This window comes from Narcine bancroftii, chromosome 13, assembly GCF_036971445.1.
Source record: "Narcine bancroftii isolate sNarBan1 chromosome 13, sNarBan1.hap1, whole genome shotgun sequence".
Classification (NCBI taxonomy): Eukaryota; Metazoa; Chordata; class Chondrichthyes; order Torpediniformes; family Narcinidae; genus Narcine; species Narcine bancroftii.
Window position 1 is genome coordinate 37,431,593 of NC_091481.1, and position 13,816 is coordinate 37,445,408.

The 13,816-nt window shown below is 47.7% G+C and overlaps 1 protein-coding gene across 4 annotated transcripts in view; it reads right to left on the reverse strand.

Moving 5' to 3' along the window:
- Positions 1-13,816, reverse strand: part of LOC138748830 (netrin-4-like) — a 203,939-nt gene that overhangs the window by 29,582 nt on the left and 160,541 nt on the right. For 3 of the 4 annotated variants that reach the window (XM_069909633.1, XM_069909631.1, XM_069909630.1), the window contains exons 4-5: positions 12,335-12,461; positions 9,657-9,845 (exon numbers count right to left, since the gene is read on the reverse strand). In XM_069909633.1, the coding sequence (XP_069765734.1) occupies positions 9,657-9,845; positions 12,335-12,461 (316 nt within the window). The remainder of the gene's footprint in view (positions 1-9,656; positions 9,846-12,334; positions 12,462-13,816) is intronic. The other variant, XM_069909632.1, reaches the window with a different exon arrangement.

Below are 13,816 nucleotides of genomic sequence, written 5' to 3' on the forward strand. Positions count from 1 at the left end.
ATCTTGGCTCCCTGACTGGGTTCTGCCACTATCTGTCATGTTTCCAAGTTCAGATTTATTATCAGAGCACAGCCATAACATCACATACAACCCTGAGGTTCCTTTTCCTGTGCACCAGGCAAGAATTTCTACTTAATGGTAATGCAAAAAACTGTCCTCAACAAAAGATATGTCGATAATAGGGAGAAATGTAAACAGAGAAAGAAGCGCAAACAAACTGATTGTGCAATAAGAAAAATAAATATTCAGTAATAAATAAGGTGCACGAGTTAGTCATTTGTCATTGATGATGGAGGGGTAGCTGCGGTTCCTGTACATGGTGGGGGCAAGTCTTGTGGCCCCGATATCTCTTTCCTGATGGCAGCAGTGAGAACAGACTGTGTGCTGGGTGGTGTGGACCCTTGATGACTGCTGCTGCCCTCTGAAGCCAGCAACCCCAGTAGGTTTTCTTGAAGGTGGGGGGAGGAAGGGAGAGGAAGTTTTGACTGTAAAATGCTGAGTTGTGCCCACTTCCTTTGCAGGGCTTTCCATTCAGAGGATTTGGTGCCCCCATACCTGGAAGTGGTGCAGCCCACTTCCCACCACACCTCTGTAGAAATTTGCCAGGGTTTCCGGTGTTGTACCAAACCTCCGTAAACTCCTGAGGAAGTAGAGGCACTGATGTGATTTCTTCACGATGCCATTAGTGTGTCGGGTCCAGGAAAGATCATCTGAGATAGTGACTCCCAGGAATATATATTTGCTCACCCTCTCCACCTCTGATCCTCCCAATGGATTGTACATTTCTGGCTTTCCTTTCCTGAAGTCAACAATCAGCTCCTTAGTTTTGGTGACATTGAGTGCAAAGTTGTTGTTGGTGCACCATTCAGCCATGTTTTCAATCTCCATCCTGTATGTTGACTCATCCCCTTCCTTTATACAACCCACTACCATGGTATCAACAGCAAATTTGTAGATGGTGTTATTGGCGTACCAAGCCACACAAGTCGTAGGTGTAAAGAGAGTAGAGCAGGAGGATAAAAACACAGCCCTGTGGTGCTCCGGTAGTGATGGAGATTGTGGAAGAGATATTAGAACCATAACATCACAGATCATTATAGCACAGAAACAGGCCCTTTCGCCCTTCTAATGATCCATATTTCTGCTGAGTCCCACTAACCTTCACCATCTATAGCCCTCCCTCCATACCTCTCCCATTCATGTATCTGCCCATTTCCTCTTAAAAGTTAAAATTGAGCCTGTGTTCACCACTTCATCTGGCAGCTCTTTTCACACTCCCATTACTCTGTGTATGAAGATGTTTCCCTTTAACTTTTATCCTTTCACCCTTAACCCATGTCTTCTGGTTTGTATCTTACCCACCCTCAGTGGAAAAAGCCCATCTATATTTACTCTGTCTATACCCTCATAATTTTAAAAAACTTGATCAAATCTCCCCTCATTTTTCTATGCTCCAGGGAATAAAGTCCTAACCTGTTTAACCTTTCTCCTGTAACTTAGTTTCTGAAGTCCAGGCAAAATCCTAGTAAATCTTCTCTGCACTCTTTCTATCTTATTGATATCTTTCCTGTAGTTTGGTGACCAAAACTACACACAATATTCCAAATTTGGCCTCACCGATGTCTTATTCAACTTTACCACAACATCCCAACTTCTGTACTCAGTACTTTGATTTATGAAGGGTAATATGCCAAAAGCTCTCTTTACAAGCCTATCTTTCAATATCACCACTTTCAAGGAATTATGTATCTGTATTCCAGATCCCTCTGTTCTACCGCACTCCTCAGTGCCTGACCATTCACACTGTATGTCCTTTCTTGCTTTGTCCTTCCAAAGTGCAGACAAGTGTCTGCATTAAATTCCACCTGCCATTTTTAGCCCCTTCTTCCAGCTGATCCAGATCCTTCTGTAAGTGTTGAAGACCTTCCTCACTGTCTCAATGATTCCAGTCTTTGTGTTGCCTGAAAACTTTCTGATCAAATTTACCACATTATCATCCAAATCATGGATAAAGATAACAAACCCCGATGGTAGAAAGAGACAGAGACAGATACAGGCCAGCTATGGCAGGGAATGGAGGCCGTTACAGTCTACAAAGTGAGAACGAACACTGTAGATGGGTGTGATGCTTCACTACCCGATGAGCTGAACACCTTCTATGGCTTCTTGGAGAAGAAGAACCAAACAGTGTCTACTAGAATCGCTGAAAAGGCTGAGGACCCTGTGATATCTAGTCTCTGAAGGCGACATCAGAACATCATTCAAGAAGGTGAATCCTCGCAAGGTGTCAGGCCCTGACGGCGTACCTGGCAGGGTACTGAAAATCTGCACCAACCAACTAGCTGGAGTGTTCACGGACATTTTCAACCTCTCATTGCTGCAGTCAGAGGTTCCCACCTGCTTCAAAAGGGCATCAATCATCCCGGTGACCAAGAAGAGTAATGTGAGCTGCCTCATCGATTATCACCAAGGAGCACTAACTTCTACTGTGATGAAATGCTTTGAGAGGCTGGTCATGGCCAGAATTACCACATACCTAAGCAAAGATCTGGACCCACTGCAATTCACCTACCGTCACAATCGCTTCACAGCAGATGCAATATCGCTGGTTCTCCACTCGGCTCTGGATTACCTCGAAAACAGCTGCTCTTCATTGACTACAGCTCGGTCTTTAATTCCATTATTCCCTCAGTGTTGGTCAAGAAGCTACAAACTCTAGGCCTCTGAATTCCTCCTCTGCAACTGGATCCTTGACTTTCTCATTAGAAGACCACAGTCAGTACAAATTGGAAACAATGTCTCCTCATTGATTATCCACACAGGCGCATCCCAAGGATACGTGCTTAACCCACTGCTCTACTTATTATACTTCCATGACTGTGTGGCCAGGCACAATTCCAATGCCATCTACAAGTTTGCCGATGACACCACAGTTGTTGGCAGAATCGCAAACGACAATGAGGAAGTATACAGCAGGGAGATGGATCAGCTCGTCAAATGGTGTAATGACAACAACCTTGCGCTCAACGACAACAAAACCAAGGAGATGATTGTGGACTTTAGGAGGAAGTCAGGGGAACACGACCCAGTCCTCATTGAGGGCTCAGTAGTGGAGAGGGTCAAGAATGTCAAGTTCCTGTGTGTCAACATCTCCGAGGATCTGTCCTGGAGCCTCCATGTTAATGCAATCACAAAGAAGGCTCACCAGTGGCTATACTTTCTGAGGTGTCTGAGAAGATTCAGTATGTTATCAAAGAATCTCTAAAACTTCGACCTGTGTACTGTGGAGAGTATTCTAACTGGTTGCATCACTGCCTGGTATGGAGGGGCCAACTCTCAGGACAAGAATAAACCCCAGAGGATTGTTAACTCGGCCTGCTACATCACAGACACCAGACTTCACTCCATCGAAGACATCTATATATGGCAGAGTCTTAAAAATACAGCCTCTATCCTCAAAGTCCCTACCACGCCCTCTTCACTCTGCTACCATTGGGGAAAAAGGTAAAGGAGCCTAAAGATAGCACTCAGCGGCACAGGGAAAGCTTCTTCCCCGCTGCCATCAGATTCCCGAATGATCAATGAACCACAGAAACTGCCTTACTTTTCATGCTTTGTTATTTATTTTTTAATATATTTATATTAGTGTTGCAAGATAGTTAATAATATGAAAATGTGCACGATGATGTTGCTGCAAAACACCAAATTTCCTGACTTGTTCATGCCAATAAGTTCTGATTCTGATGAACTGATCCCTGAGGTACACCACTAGGCACAGGCCTCCAGTCTGAGAAACAATCATCCACCACTACCCTCTGTTTTCTCCCATCCAGCCATTGTCAAATCCAATTTACTACTTGAATACTGAGCGTCTGAACCTTCCTGACTAACCTCCCATTTTGGACCTTGTCAAAGGCCTCACTACAGTACATGTAGACAGCATCCACAGCCCTTCCTTTGTCAACTTTCCTCAAAAAACTCTTATCAGATTGGTTCAACATGATCTACTACGCACAAAGCCATGTTGACTATACCTAATCAGTCCCTGGCTATCCAAATCAAATACTTGTATATCCAATCTCTCAGAACATTTTCCAATAACGTACCTACTACTGACGTCAGGTTCACTGGCCTATAATTTCAAGGATAACTTTTGGAGCCTTTTTTTAATGCAATAGAACAACAAGAGCTCCCCTCCAATCCTCCGGCGCCTCACCCTGGTTAAGTTCTTACCAATCCTCACTGATCGTGGTCTGGAGGTGAGGGAATCCAGGATCCAATTACACAGTGAGTTGAGGTCCAGGTCTTGGAGTTTGCTGATGTTGAATGCTGAACTGCAGTTGATAAAGATCTCCCCTCATGTTCCCCCCAAACTTCTCCCCTTTTACCCTTAGCCCATATCCTCTGGTTTGTATCTCACCTACCCTTAGTGGAAAAAGCCTATCCTACATTTACTCTGTCTATATGCATCATAATTATGCATACCTCCATCAAACCTTCCCTCATTCTTTGAACTTCCAGGGAATAAAGTCCTAACCTTTTCAACCTTTCCCTGTAACTCAGTACCCAAAGTCTGGGCAACATCCTAGTAAATCTTCTCTGCTCTCTTTCTACTCTTTCTATCTTACTGATATCGTTCGGTGACCAACACTGCACACAATACTCCAAATTTAGCCTCACCAATGTCTTAGACAACTTTACCAAAATATCCCAGCTCCTGTACTCAATACTTTGATTTATGAAGGCCAATATGCCGAAAGCTCCCTTTACAACCCTGTCTACCCGTGACACCACTTTCAGTGAACTATATACTGCATTCCTAGATTCCTCTGTTCTATTGCACTCCTCAGTGCCCCCGCCATTTACTGTGTATGTTCTTGCTTGGTTTGTTTCCAAAATACAACACCTCATGCTTGTCGGCATTAAACTACCCCTCACCCCCCCCACCCCGTAATGATCAGGAAGCTGTCAGTGCCTGTGGCCCTTTGGGAGCTCAGTCGCCACTGGCATCCCCACGGGATCCCGGTCCCGATGCCTGGTTCCCAAGAGTCAACCTCCAGCAGCACCAGGTTTTGCGTAAGACCTTCGTGGCTGCCATGCAAGAGGGAAGGGTGGTTAAGAAGGCTTTCACTGGTTGGGGGACTGAGCTGTAGGGTAATGTAACTCCATACCACACTGGTTAGCCCAAACTTGGAATATTGTGTTCTGTCCTGATCATCTCATTACAGGAAGGATGGAGGTGCTTTCGAAAGTGCGCACAGAACATTTACCAGGTTGTTGGAGAATGTGCCATATGAAGCAGGATTGACAGAGCTCGGGCTTCTCTCTTTGGACCAAGAAGAATGAGAGGTACATAAGATTATGGGGGCTTAGATAGGGAGGTCAGCCAGCATTTTTCTTGAGGTAACCATAGCAAATACTCAAAGACATTGGCTTTAGGGGAGATTTGTAACTGAGGGTGGTGGGTACCAGGGGTGGTGGTGGAGGCTAGTACAGTTGGGACATTCAGAAAAATTGGACAGGCCCGTGGATGCAGGAAAAATAGAGGGTTATGGGAGCGAAGGAGGGAAGGGTTAGATGTGGGTTAGCACAACATTGTGGGCTGAAGGGCCTGGACAGTGCTGGAATGTTCAGTCTGAGGGTTGAGGCCTCCTTGGAGAATTCCTCCAGAGTTTCTACACTGAACTGTGGAATCTCAGGTGGCAGGAGAGGTGAGGGGTGGGGTAGTTTGCCTTGGAAGGAGAAATGACCTGGAGGGACGGGGTGCGGGATGGGGATGGGGAGGTGATATTCAGCTCTGTAATCTTTTGGCTCTTGGGCCACTGTGAGCGAGATATTCTTCACTGGTTCCATCCATGAGGTTCAGGGGACATCATGTGGAATTTGTCTCTTCTGTGAAATAACCTCTGAATCGTTCGAGGGAAAATGGGATGAAATTAACATTCTTCTCACAGCTCTCTACCACAGGGGTTCGTTTGGCCATGGGAAATGGATAGGATACAGGGGTGGTTCCGATAGAGTAAGGCCAGAGGGAACAAAAAGGGATAGGAGAGTTTGGGCAGGTGTGTCGGGTGAAGGGAGCTGGGAGGAACAGTCTCAAGGAATTGTATGAATGCACCAAGTATAAGGAATAAAATGGAGGAGCTTGAGGCGCAAATGGACATGGGAGGATATGATGTAATCGGAGTAACAGAGACATGGCTGCAGGAGGGACAGGATTGGGAAATTAATGTTCCAGGGTACACGTCCTATCGAAAGGACAGAAAGTTAGGAAGAGGAGGTGGGGTATGAACTTCAGGCACTGGAAAGGAAAGACAGTGAGGCAGGCGAGGTAGAGTCTGTTTGGATAGAGTTGAGAAACTGCAACGGCAAGAGGACCATCATGGGGGTCATATACAGGCCTCCGAACAGTAGTTCAGATACTGGAAGCAGTATAAATCAAGAAATGAGAGCGTCATGTCAGAGTGGTAGTGATACAGTATTTATGGGAGACTTCAACATGCAGGTGGACTGGGGAAATCAAGCGGGTGCGGGAAAGCAAGAGAGTGAGTTTATTAACAACATGAGCAAATTTGCAGATGATATTAAACTGGGTGGCAGTGTAAAGGGTGAGGAGGATGTCAGGAAAATGCAGAGGGACTTGGCCAGGTTGGGGGAGTGGGCAGAGAAATGGAAGATGAAATTCAATGTGAGCAAATGTGAGGTTATCCATTTTGGAGGCAGTAATAAGAGAGCAGAGTATTATTTAAGTGGAGTCAAGCTGGGGAGTGGGGTAGTGCAAAGGGATCTGGGTGGACTCGTATACCAGTCACTAAAAGCTAGCCTGCAGGTTCAGCAAGCTGTGAAGAGGGCATGTTGACTTTCATAAAGAGGGGACTGGAGTATAGGAGCAGAGATGTCCTCCTGTAGTTGTACTGGGCCCTGGTGAGACCTCACCTGGAATATTGCATCCAGTTCTGGTCCCCAAATTTGAGGAAGGACATACTTGCTATAGAAGGAGCGCAGCACAGATTTACAAGGTTGGTTCCCGGGATGGCAGGATTGACATACGCTGAAAGGTTAGAAAGACTGAGCTTATATGCGACGGAATTTAGAAGGATGAGGGGAGACATGATTGAGGTGTATAAGATTATCAAGGGGCTAGACAGGGTGAATTTGGATTACATGTTCCCAATGTTGGGAGAGACTAGGACTAGAGGCCATAGTTTAAGAATAACTTTTTTACCCAGAGAAGTGTGGATCGGTTGAATGCTTTGACGCAGAGGGTGGTGGGGGGCTAGATTCACTGGATATGTTCAAAAGGAAGTTAGACAAAGCTCTTGTGGGCAGGGGAGTTAAAGGTTATGGGGATAAGGTAGGGAATGGGTACTGACAGGGAATGATCAGCCATGATCTGAAAAATGGAGGTGCTGGGTCAACAGGCAATTGGCCTACTCCAGCACCTTGTCATGCCTGGCAGAGTCTAATGACTACAATTGGGCAATGTTACCAGGACTTCTGCAACGTGGGAGTAACCAGGATGGGGAAAGCACACCAGGTGAGCCTTGGTCCTTCTCACTCACCTTCCTTTTAGGTGGACGTGTGCTTGGGACTGAGCACAATTGGAAAGGAGGGGTTTGAGGGTTGATGTTGGTCCCTGTCCATAACGACGAGTTTGGTGTTTTACAAGAACATCTGTGGGTGCTGGGTCAATTGCAATTCACAAGCGAGTGGGATAAACTCAGTAGGTCGTGAAGCATCCACAGGAAGTAAAGTATTCCTGATGAAGGACTGAAGCGCGAAATGTCCGTTACTCTTTATCTCCTGTGGAAGCTGCATGACCTGCTGAACTTCCCCAGCACAACTGTATGCTGTATTCGACTGTGTCTCCGCTCCCCACTCTCCCAGACTCACAGGCCTCCCTGTTTAACACTGTCCTCAATTAGGCACCTCTTTTCACACAGCGACTAATTACCTTACCTGTTTCGAAATATGGTCCTAGCAATGACTAATTTCACCCTTGTCCCTGTTCCAGCTTGTCCTTACCTTTCCCACAGAATCCATGCAAAGAGCCACATAGTCAAAATCTTCTTTGGAACCCATGAAGGTTTCTTCAATATTTTAAAATTTTTATCAATCTAGCACAGTACAAGGCTAATGAAACCCATGCATCCGAATTAACCCACAAACCCCGTACGTTTTGGAGGGTGGAAGGAAACCAGAGCACCCAGAGAAAATCCTGTGCAGACACGGGGAGAACATAGAAACTCCTTCCAGACAGCGGCAGACTCGAACCTGAGTGGCAGGAGCTGTGAAAGAGTTGCACTAACCAGAAATGCTTGTGTAGAGAAACACACAAACTACAGATGGTGGAACCTTGAGAGAACAAAGAATAGCTGGAGGTACTCTGCAGGTCAAGCAGCATCTGGGGTCAGAAATGGCCAGTCAGCATTTCAGATGGTCAGTCGGTGTTTCAGCTAGTCAGTCGGTGTTTCAGATGGCCAGTCAGTGTTTCATATGGTTAGTCGGTGTTTCAGATGGTTTGTCGATGTTTCAAATGGCCAGTCAGCGTTTCAGATGGTCAGTTCGTGTTTCAGATAGTTTGTCGGTGTTTCAGATGGTTTGTCAGTGTTTCAGATAGCCAGTCAGTGTTTCATATGGTTAGTCGGTGTTTCAGATGGTTTGTCGATGTTTCAAATGGCCAGTCAGCGTTTCAGATGGTCAGTTCGTGTTTCAGATAGTTTGTCGGTGTTTCAGATGGTTTGTCAGTGTTTCAGATAGCCAGTCAGTGTTTCATATGGTTAGTCGGTGTTTCAGATGGTTTGTCGATGTTTCAAATGGCCAGTCAGCGTTTCAGATGGTCAGTTCGTGTTTCAGATAGTTTGTCGGTGTTTCAGATGGTTTGTCAGTGTTTCAGATGGCCAGTCAGTGTTTCATATGGTTAGTCGGTGTTTCAGATGGTTTGTCGATGTTTCAGATGGCCAGTCAGTGTTTCATATGGTTAGTCGGTGTTTCAGATGGTTTGTCGATGTTTCAGATAGCCAGTCAGCGTTTCAGATGGTCAGTTCGTGTTTCAGATAGTTTGTCGGTGTTTCAGATGGTTTGTCGATGTTTCAAATGGCCAGTCAGCGTTTCAGATGGTCAGTTCGTGTTTCAGATAGTTTGTCGGTGTTTCAGATGGTTTGTCAGTGTTTCATATGGTTAGTCGGTGTTTCAGATGGTTTGTCGATGTTTCAAATGGCCAGTCAGCGTTTCAGATGGTCAGTTCGTGTTTCAGATAGTTTGTCGGTGTTTCAGATAGTTTGTCGGTGTTTCAGATGGTTTGTCAGTGTTTCATATGGTTAGTCGGTGTTTCAGATGGTTTGTCGATGTTTCAGATGGCCAGTCAGTGTTTCATATGGTTAGCCAGGTGCCTTTTATCAAGAGACCTAATTCAAAATGCTGACTGACCATTCCTCTCCCTGGATGCCACCTGACCCGTTGAGACCCTCCAGTTACTTGCTTTGTTGCTTTGAAGCTGACTATCCAACTATCAGCCCACACCTACAAGGCATAAGGGGATCAGCAGCTCCGTCATCATTCTTCTTCATACCTGCATCTCCAAGGTTGGGATGGACGAAGTTGGAGTAATCATAGAAATGCATTGGCACTGAAAGTGAAAGCAGAGAGGGTCTTACGCAGGCAGGTATCTGGGGCAGAGTGCGGTACCCTGGGGTTCCTGTAGAAGCCTGGCCGGCACTGCTGGCACCGATGGCCGTTCGTGTTGTGCTCACAGTTGTCACACACCCCACCGCTGCGATTACCCGATTCCAGCCACACACCCAGGTCAAAATGACAGCTTTCTGCGTGGCCGGTGCAGTTGCATTCTGTCATAAGTGAAAAGACAGTGGAGTTACCAACCCTCTCGAGGCTCGATGAAAATCGTGCAAGAAACAAAACGATCGATTGTCTTGCACCTGAATTTAACCCTTTCCTCAATAACGTGGTTGGCACAACGCTGTTACAACACCAGCGACTAGGGGCTCGATTCTGCCACTGTCCGTAAAGAATTTGTACGTACTCTCCGTATCTGCGTGGGCTTTCCCCGGGGGCTCCAGTTTCCTCCCACTGTTCGAAATGTACCGGGGTCGTAGGTTAACTGGGTGTCATTAGGGTAGCATGGGCTCATTGGCCGAAAGGGCCTGTTACCGTGCTGGGTGTCTAAAATGTTTGGACAAAAAAACCAGATAGGGTGAACAGCCAACTCCTTTCTCCCCAGAGGGAATTCCTAGAGGACTTTGAGGTGAGTAGAGGGGAGTTTAGGTGAGACATTAGAGGTACGGTTTTTTTTTTACACAGAGAGTGCTGGGTGCTTGGAATGCATTGTGGGGCATGCTGATGGAGGCTGGTACATTTCAAACACCCAGACAGGCACATGGATGTAAAAAAAACTGAGGGGTTTGAGTGTGAGGGAGGGGAAAATTAGATTGATACAGCAGGAGTAGGTTGGCACACGTTGGGACAACATAGCGGGCTGAAGGGTCCATACTGTGCTGTGTCCCAGTACAGAAGCTTCCCATTGAAACAGGCAAGGAGCCCAAGCTGGGAATGATACCCTTCCACACAGACAATGGCTTCCCCTGAAGTGAACTAGGATTCATTAGAAGTGTCCTGTATTGATGACTGGCCCCGCCTCCTGGCTCCCATACAACCCTGGTTTCCTGCCTAAACCCTGAACTCCTCTGAAGCCTGTTCATGAACCCTACCTGTGTTGTAAGCTAATAAAAGCGTTAGTTCTCCCTCCAGTCGAGTGTGAGCTTTTATCTAGTGTATTCTCACTAGAAGCACAGAACTTCCTTCCCAAGTTCCTCTACCAGTGACCCAGGGTGAGCTCTGGAATTACTGCACCTGACGAGCCAGGAAGATGTGGGGTGGGTCAGAGGTTGGAGGATGATGGGTGCCTGTTCTTTCTGAGGCCCCATTAAGGGGGCAAGAGGAGAAGGCAGAGGTGTGGGATGAGAATGGGAATAGGGCACCCCTGCCGGCAGCAGGTAATGGGGCCTCAGAAGGAAAGGAGTGGGTTGAGAGTTGATGGGTCCTCACCACCAACCACCCCCTCCCATTCCCCCTCACCGATTCCCCCACTGTGAGGCCATTATATTTTTCTGCTACTGTTGGTGCTCTGGGCTCATGGAGAAAATGCCGCCAATGACCGCCCATTCCCAGCCGCCATCTGGATGCTTTGGGTGGCATCAGGAACAAAGCGGGGAGGGACGTTGATATGGGTAGGGGTCAAGGGCAATGCAGTTGCTTGCAGTGCCAGCAACCCAAGTTCGAATCCACCACTGATGGAAGGAGTTTGTATGTTCTTTCCTGGGTGCTCTGATTACCTCCCACCCTCCAACAATGTACGGTCACCCAGGCACATTTGGGTGGGTCGTGAGGTGTTACTGTGCCCTGTCTCTACATTACAGGGGGCTGGGCAGGGTGATGAGGAGTGGGTCAGGTTTCTGGGGAGGGTGGGGGAGTTAAGGTCAAGGTCAGTATCGTAGGAGCAGGATTGTGAATGAGGGGGATCTCGGATGCCTGGATCACGGAGAAGGGTCCAGTGGGAGGAAGGCTGCTGTCCCACCTCATGGGTACTTCGTACTGAAAAAGGCAATTTGACCCATACTGACCAAGCGGGCACCCATCTATGCTCACCCCATCTTGCCCCTATAGTCATCCAAGCATGGGCACTAGAAGTGCCCACCTAGACACCTCATAAATACCGTCAGTGTCACTACCCCCCCTCTCTCCAGTAGTGTGTTCCAGTCCTCACCACTCTCGAGGGGAGAAAGACCTCATCAGGTCATCCCCACAATCTACGGCTCCTAGTTTTATCCACATCTGGTGTGGAGATGCATTTCTTGCTCACCATGCCTCAGAAGGTTATATTGCCATTCCCCCATCCCCCCATTGTGTCCCTTCCTCTCTTGGCAGAGCTCCTCAAGGAAATGCCCAGCCTACCATGCTGCTCGGGGTGGGACTCCTCACGGGGAATCCCCATGCTGCTGCGCCCTGTGCCAGACCTCTATGGTAGGAGCTGTCTGTGGTAGATGCCCCCCACTCCCCACCCCCGTGGTAGGTTCCCTCTATCTGCTTTGGATTCTCCCATTCCCTCATTAATGAACCTCTTCAGTCTCCGACTCTCTCCACATAAAGGACTACTCCATTCCTATCCCAGTCATGCCCCTATTCAGTCCCACAATTCTGACCTCTTCTTCCCACTCCACTCCCACACCCCCCTGACCCGTCACATTACCTTTCCTATTCCCCCAACCTCCCGGGCCGGCCCTGGACAGTCCCAGAGAATCGCCACCATTTCCTGACTTACTTTGGCACTGGTTTGCCAGTCCCATCCTCCCGTCAGCTGGTTTCCAAGGTCGATCATTGTAGAGGGCTGCGCAGCTCCCACAGTGCTCGCCCCTGGTATTGTGCTCACAGATGCACCTGCCGTGGATCTACGAGAGAAAGCATGGGAAAGCTGGTCAACAGGGTGGAGGTGCCCAGCCAATGGCACTCAGCAAGGAAATCTGTATCTCGTGTCACATTTACATGACCTCAGTTCATTTCCAAAACAATGAAATAATTACTATTAACATGCTACTGAACTTGTCCTAAGACCCCCGTGAGGCCCACTGTATGGCCAGGTGGACCCCACACACAAATGGAAGGAACACGTGATCTTCTGCCTCCAGCTTCCAATTGGACACCATCAATATGGACTTCCAATTTCCAGCAACATCCCCTTTTCTCTTCCCAACCCACACCCTTCACCCCCTTTTCACCTTTCTTCCCCTCCCTCCATCTCCCCACCTCTTCACCACCTCCTTCCCAACCTTCGCCCCTCCCTACCCCCTCCACTTCCATCCCTTCCTCCTCCCCACCCTTCCTTCCTTCTATTAGACAGCATCATCCGCAGCCCCATGCCTTGTTCGCCCCTCTCCTGCCAGCCCCATGTCCTCCCCCTGCCCCTCACCCTTGCCCATTGCTTGCAGTTCCTGATGAAGTGCTTCAGTGTAGAATGCTAGTGACCTATGACCTGCTGTGGACGCTGCCTGCCCTGCTGAACTCTGAACACCATTCTGTGCATTTAACAACTGAATTTAAATTAAATGGTCTTTAGACACACAGTACGGTATCAGGCCCTTCTGGCTCATGAGCCCAAGCCACCCATATAGCCTGATCAACCCATACATGTTGACAGGTGGCAGGAAACCAGAGAGCCCACAAGACACTCATGGAGACACGAGGGGAACATACACACTCCTTACAGACAGCCCCAGATTAGATCCCTGGTCGCTGGCATTGTAATAGCTTTGCTCTAAACTGTGCTGCCTTCAAATAGTGCTTTTGTCCCTTGGTGGAGGACTGCAGCCTTGGTTTAGTGTCTGTGGTAAACTATGTCCATCTGTCTGGACATGCCCATTGACTGGCTGGACCTGTGGCCCCTCCCACACACCCCTGGATAAAGGTGACTGTCCCACAGCCTCCTCCCAATGTTCAGGACAGTTGACCAGCATGGATGTGCCTCCATTCCATTGAGAATAAAAGCCTATTGGTTTTGCATAACTTCCATTCTTTTGGAGTTGCTGGTCGTGCATCAATGTTATTCGCAATAAATTTTGATAATGGAGCAGATCCTAAAACCAGAGAAGCTGGGAATCGACCCACAATTGCCTGATGCCTCCATCAACTTTGAACTCTGGCTGCGTTGCTTTGAAGCGTTTCTGCAGGCATAACCTGCCCTCGTCCGATCAGAGAACAAGAATCTGCAGGTACTACACTCCTGGGTCAGGCCCCTAGTGTATTCAAT